The 7,142-nt window shown below is 34.8% G+C and overlaps 1 protein-coding gene across 1 annotated transcript; it reads right to left on the bottom strand.

Annotated features, from left to right (window-relative positions):
* Positions 1-4,307: 4,307 nt before the first annotated feature.
* Positions 4,308-5,580, bottom strand: LOC116194260 (endochitinase EP3-like). The gene is made up of 2 exons (XM_031523027.1): positions 5,212-5,580; positions 4,308-4,876 (listed from the first exon to the last, which is right to left on the bottom strand). Exons 1-2 carry the CDS (start codon positions 5,531-5,533, stop codon positions 4,470-4,472), a joined length of 729 nt encoding a protein of 242 aa, XP_031378887.1. The 5' UTR covers positions 5,534-5,580; the 3' UTR covers positions 4,308-4,469.
* Between the last annotated feature and the right edge of the window lie 1,562 nt (positions 5,581-7,142).

Consider the following 7,142-nt stretch of genomic DNA (forward strand, 5'->3'; position numbering starts at 1 on the left):
ACCATAGAGGATGCCATATCCGGAAACAAGATTTAGGTGAGAAAAAGAAGATTGAAACAATTGGAAGCCATGGAAGTTGCCATGGAAACAATGATTCTTGATATTCTTTCAACACAGATCCATCAACAAAGCAGAGAATCTAACCCTAACTAAATCCTTCACAAGATCATCATCAATAAGCTAAGATGATTGACTGACTTTACAAGATCTTCTGTAACGAATCTTCGAGAACAAAGCTTGAGCTATGGCGGAACGAGCCTTTCCTCAGAACTCCTGAGAAGCAGAGCCAATCTCTCCACCACCCTTTGTCTTCTTGGGCAAGAGAGTCTGGTGGATGTTAGGCAAGACTCTTTCATTGGCGATGGTCACAGAGCCCAGGAGCTTGCTCAGCTCCTCATCGTTCCTCATCGCAATCTTTGAGTTTTTTGGAAATCATGAACAAACAATCGATCTGCAATCTTAGGGTTTAGGGTTTTCTGGAAACCATGAAGAAACAATCGATCTGCAACCATGAACAAACAATTGATTTGCAATCTTGGGGTTTTCTGGAAACCATGAACATCAAGCTCCGCTTGATCGATATGTAGCACAAGCTCCACTGATCGACCATCAACACCAGACCTACCTTCCATATCGAACCGCTAGGACCTTTCAAGTTGCTCCTCTGCTCCTCTGCAAGACCCGGCTCCACGGGAACGCCCTTGCCGGGTCTCTCCTTGAGCTTGCGCTGCTGAACTCCACAGCACAGCACAACATAGAGAGGAGGAGAGAACAAAGCTGGTCGGGTGAAGAAGAAGACATTCGGACCCGAACCGAACCGAGACCCGATATCCGAACCTGAACCAAATCGGTCCAATAGGAACGTGCCACGTCATCACAGTAACGACCAACTTGACGGCATTAGGTCCACGTAGGCGGACGGTAACGGTCAGTTAAATTTATGACCAACGTTGACACTTTTCCAAACCTTTTAGAACTTGTTTTTCCGAAATAAAATATTTAGGACTCGATGTCAAAAATTGACAAATTTATAGGATCACTAGTGTCATTTTCCCTAAGAAAAATTGATAAACTATGTTCTATTTTGTGAACATTATCAAGAAAATTAAAAAGTAATAAATAAGTATGCATTTAAATTTAAGTAAAAATAAGTGTGCATTTAAACTAATTAGAACAATTACAATAATAATTTTCAAGTATGCATTTTAAAACGATTAGAATAATTACAATAATAATTTTCTACTATATATTAGTTTTGCAGCATATTATCATAAAGGCAAATCTTGAAATAATGAAGTGGTTGTTATACATAAATAGATGATCAAGATTTGTATAAATCGAAAAATTGGAAAAAGAATTTAAAGGGTAAAAAGTAATTGCGTATTATTTCTTTGAATTCAATTTGTATCAAAATAATCTAAAAGTCTCATGAAAAGTCGACCTAATATAAAAAAAATTCTATAATTATTAAGTTTAATTCTTATGTATATATAATTTGAGATGGAAAGTATATTTTCTAAATATTTGTTGACATACATATAGAAAATATTTAAGTCATATATACATGAAATATCTTTCCTAGATATTAACGGAGTACATACTATTTAAGATAATTATGCTAGGAGAGCAAAACGATCAGAAATTATACATTTATCATTGATGGAATTACCATATAATTTCCATGCATAACCAACCGGTGGTGAAAATAAAATATATCTTGCAAGATAATAGTTTGAAGAGTTATGAAATAAATAGTATCTAGTATAAGATATAAAAAAAATCTATAGAAATTATGAAAAATAATATTAAAAATTAACTATGTAAGATTTGATTAACACAAAGTTTATATTGTACATCATTTTTTAATTGAAACTTTACGGGAAAAGAATTATTGACGACTATAATAGTTCAAAAACACAAAATTTATAATGGTGAGTGATGGAAGAGACTTAAGTTTTCTTCGTTCTAAGAATTGTTTAGAGAAATAACTGTATTTAAATATAAATCTTGTAGTTACAACTAAAAGAAATCATGGAACTGTAAAAGTTGGGAAAAAAATAGTTAATATCGAGAGAAATATTCTTAAAAATAAAATAAAAAATTGAAAAGATAATGCTAACTCCATCAATCTTCCCAGAGTACATGTATGACCCTAGTATGTACATCAAAGATAATGTATAAATATAATAAAGATGAAGATGCTTAGAACCTACTTAAAACTATTCTTCAACATAAATACGCTAATACTCATCAAAATAAAACTAATAAGATTATGTAGTCACGCCACCACAAGATCGTAATTTATGTACTCTGGTCGTGGATTTCAATCGAACAAAATATATTATCTATAAAAAGTTTAAACCTACTTAAAACTACTCTTTAACGTAAATATGTTAATCTCATCAAAATAAAATTAATAAGATTGTGTATAATAAATAACTAGTGAAGCTTGGAAGATAGAGATGAACATTTGCGTAGAGTTTGATACTACTTGTTTGGAAATGATCTCCAAATACCTATACATAGCGAGTTAATCTTTCCCGCATTGTGTGATCAAAGTAGGATCTAAGGAAGATGAACAAACACTAATGGCTTGTTTGGTTTGCAAATGTGATTTTAAAATCACAACTTTAACTTAATTTTACCCATATCAAAACAAAATAGCTAATACAAAGTCAAAGAGTGAGCCTCATTTATACCATTTTTTTTCGCAACAAAATAAAATAACTTATACAAAGTCAAAGGGTGGACCCCATTTATACCACTCTTTTTCAAAATCAAAATCTGATTTTAAAATCCTACTTTGAAACCAAACGCAGCATAAGATTTTTAACGTGTAAAACCCAATGTGGGAAATGGGACCAACTCCGCGTCAACTTCACTAAAACAATAGTGGTTACACATAGCTTTTCATCAAGAACAAACCCTTGAATCCAAACTCAAGAGACACAATCTCTTGGATCATAAAAATTGAAATTCGTCACTCGAAAAGTGCAATTCATAAACTCAGCCAAAATAGCACCTACAAAGCTCAAATTAAAATTTTGACCGTTCAAAAACCTAACCATAAAAGTCATGAGGCCTAACCAAAGTTCCATCTCAATCAGAGTTCATTTGACATCTCGATCAAGGCTTGATCTCATGCTTATTAGAGTTCTTTGACAGACGATTTTCTCTTATGTTCTTAATTTCTGTATGTCGCTGCTCTATTATGCTTGGCTGCTTTATCCTTGTGCTTATGCCACTTGCACACATAAAACTCCTCCAAATTCTCTACTTTTATATTGAGAATGCAAATATATATTTGTGTAACGTTAATGGTATAACCAATAAAATTTGGAAGGTATATATGCATATGACCATATAAATTATTTTAATGTCGTTATTGGGCTATATTACATTGTATATAATTAATATGTATGTATTCTATTGCATATTTTCTTCTCGTGTATGTACAATCTATATGTTCTACTATATAATTAATTAATAAAATTTAGAACAATCTGTATATATTTCCTTATTATATAATTAATGACGTGACAAAATAAGACAACTCCGTTTTCTTTTTGACCGCCTCATGCAACGGTCAAAGGCTCAAGGCAAGGCCATGCACATGACTGCTCAATGCAACAATCAATTGCAATAGATAAATACACTATTGATCAGTATTTGCATTGGTTATTCAGTTCATGTGATATGTTCGTGATTGAACACGCGAGTCTAGACATTGCGTAGCGAGAGGTGGTAAGGTCGCCATTATTGATGTCCACTATATTAATTTTTTTTAAAAATACATTGTTGACCAGGAGTTGACTGTAGGCAACGGTTGACAAGTAAAATCCTAGTTCTTTTTTTTTTAATTAAATTTCACTTGAAATTTTAATTTCGTCCACTTAATGCGTGAATTACACAAGTGATTTATAGAATATATAAGTCCATTGAATTTGAAATACAATTTCTCAACAAATACTAGTCAAGAAAAGAGAAAATAAAAGAGCATATGAGTCTACTAGTAAGAATTGAACCCGCACCTTTTGCTTCCGACCGAGCCGAGGACGATTGTCAATGAACTACATATGTTTCTTATCCAAGTATTTAATTTGATAATGGGTGTGTGGGACTTTGAAGCTCAAAACTGGGAGTAACTTGCTCAGTTTGGAATTTAGTTTATTGAAGAATTTCAGGCTACTGCGATGCCGTGCCTGGTGGAACCAAACACTTACGAAGATCAGTTATGGAGGTATAAAATTCTACCCTTTTGCCGGCGCAGTCTCCGACTTATTGTAATGCTTGCAAATGTTACTCAATGTAATGTAACACATCGTAGGCCTTTATTGATATTATTATAGTATGTGCTACGTAAGCACCCATTATTAAGCTCAACTGCTAGGAGCTAACCTACCCGAGCTTTCCATAAGATATAATTTAACATTGTGTAAAAGCATGACAAATCTGAACTTGATGCGATCTTAACAGGTAAGGTTGTCCCCAGGAGAAACGCCGAGTTGGTTGCAGTAGTCGGTGTAGTACTTAACACGCGCTTGTACGGCGCCACTGTTTCCACCATTACACTCGATGGCACCATTGATGGCTCTTATCGTAGCCCCAAAACCTTGACCGATCACGGAATGCACGTTGTTCATCCAGAACCAGAAAGCTGTCTTGAACGAGATCACTGGGTCCTTGGCCACTGTTTCAGGAGAGTTCAGCCCGTCAAATCCAATAGCCTTTCCCGCTGGTCCATAGTTGTAATTCCATGTAATTTGCAGCGGCCCGCGACCATAGTAGCCCTTGTTTGGGGCACATGGATATTCCTTGTTGCTCTCGTCGCAGTAGTCCTTAGAAGCACCATCTATCTCTTCTACGTAGCAGAAGTCTGTCGATTGAAAAGATCAATTACATAATCAAAATCGAAGCACCTATTGTGGTATAATCTCTTTTGCAAGATCAAATCATTGCAAAAGATCAATATTCTTGAAATACACATGGTCTTGCTAATGTACTCGTTTACTTGATCGTTGGTACGTGATGAACTATGAAAAATATTCAATATTAGACGTATATTGGGTACCATGGACCTACTCGATTATTAGTTTGCGTGAGACATGCCTGGTAAATTCATTATATGTGGGTTCATCATTAATTATGCATGATTAATGTTGATTAACTCAGAGATGATAGAAGAAGAGAGCCATATATGTATATCCTTACGTCCAGTTTCATGCGTGACATGGGCAAAGAATGCTGCAATCTCCCTCTTAGAATCATCGGCTGAACCAGCAGCGAACTGAGGGTAACTTTTGGCCGCATCGAGAAACGCTTGCCTTGTATAGAAGCTCTTCCCAGCGCAGCTCGCTGCAGCTTGCCCAATGATTCCATTGAAGAAGCTGTCACTCACGATATTGGCAACCGAGCTGCCACCAGAAGGTGTCGGGGTGGAGTTCTGACCATATGCTTGTTCCGATGTAAAACCAGCAATTAGGCCGACAAGAGAAAAGGTTATTAGGGTTTTTCTCAGATTGAGTATGGCCATCTTGAGAGCTACTCAATTAAGTGAATGATGAGGGACACTGCCTGTAACGACAATGGGACAGGCTATTTATAGGCTAACTCGACTGATCTGGATATAAGACAATATGAACTAGCAATGTTTGTATATGGCGTGTAGCTTACGGATCTGGTATTTTTCAAGATTTGACCACACTTCTAATCATCACTAAATTAGAATATAACTATCTGCACAATATTACTGCAGGTCAGAAATTAGTATCACATATTTAGCTAAGCTGATGCAAGAATGGAAAATCAACCTCGTATCTCTATTAGGCTGAGGACGTTACCTAGCTCGTGCCCCAACCGGAAAAGAATATAATATCAAGATAATCCGCTCTAAAAGATGCTGATATAAACAGTATCGATTGTTATTATCTTAGAAGCAGTCTCAAACACAAATTAAAGTGAGTAAAGCTCATGAAAAGAATCCATGACATGTAAAATTCATTTAACATCGTTTTGTTCACTATGTAAGTTCGATTTGATCAAATTTTTGGTCGTATTATGTACTTGGTTATTTTCCCTCAGATCTGCTCTAGTACCTCTATACTTTGGACAACACAATCACATATAATTGTAGCTTTCCACATTTGGATATATTCACTATAATATGTAACATTCGCTAAATAATACTGTTATTCTCGATCGGATGACAATAAATATTAGGTACATGTTTAGCTTTAGTCTTTTAATCATATTCTCTAATGTAATGTAGTTTGGTGAGTCGAGAATCAAATCTTTATTTTGGTGACATAATTCAACGCCAATTTGGTTGCATAAAGCATGCTCTTGCTACCAATAGTATTTTAAATTGGGCCTCGTCAAATTATGAGAATTAGTACTATCACAATTTCGAGAGACTGAATATTAGTGATTCTTTTTCTCCCAATAAGTGCATTTCTTGAAATTGAACTTGTATTCTTCTCCTAACCAAGATTATGCTTATCATTTAATTAACATTTTGTTGATCCCTACCAAGAGTACTTATGTTAGATGGTTAAATCATATAATTTACAGCTCCTAGTTATTACGTGATATATTTTCTATATAGAGAGTTTCAATTCACTTGGACATACCCGAGACTAGTCTAGCGCACGATGCCACCCTCAGGACTCCCTCTCCCAGTACTTTAGATCAATGAAGATGAGCCATGTCCTATCTAAGGGGCGGTTTAGTTCGCTGATTGTTAAATTACAAAAAATGATAAGATTACAATCAAAATTTAACTATGGAATCATTTTTCATGAGTTAAAGGTTGAAAAGTAAGATTGTTGTGTTTGCTAAATATATTGGATTACAGGAAAAATGGATGATAATATAATATGTCATTTACTTTTGTAGAGATAAAATGTGGGATCCATTGCCGTAATTCGAATAACAAGTGTTTCGGCCGCAAAAATTTTTCCAACTACAACTGTAGAATCTTAACTTGGGAAAATGATTTCCTAACCACACCTGTAAAGACTTCATGTCCAAACGACGTAAAATAGGTTGTAATCTTCAGATTTTCTCAGGAAAATCCGAAGAATACATCTATTTATCAATATGGTTGTCAATAAATTTAAGTAAAATAATTATTCCTTCCTTTT

Source organism: Punica granatum, chromosome 2 (genome assembly GCF_007655135.1).
Source record: "Punica granatum isolate Tunisia-2019 chromosome 2, ASM765513v2, whole genome shotgun sequence".
Taxonomy (NCBI): Eukaryota; Viridiplantae; Streptophyta; class Magnoliopsida; order Myrtales; family Lythraceae; genus Punica; species Punica granatum.

Coding starts and splice junctions, on each gene's coding strand:
- LOC116194260 (XM_031523027.1), bottom strand. CDS start 5,533: ATGGCCATACTCAATCTGAGAAAAACCCTAATAACCTTTTCTCTTGTC. Junction 4,877..5,211: donor TGTCACGCATGAAACTGGAC/GTAAGGATATAC, acceptor TTCAATCGACAG/ACTTCTGCTACGTAGAAGAG.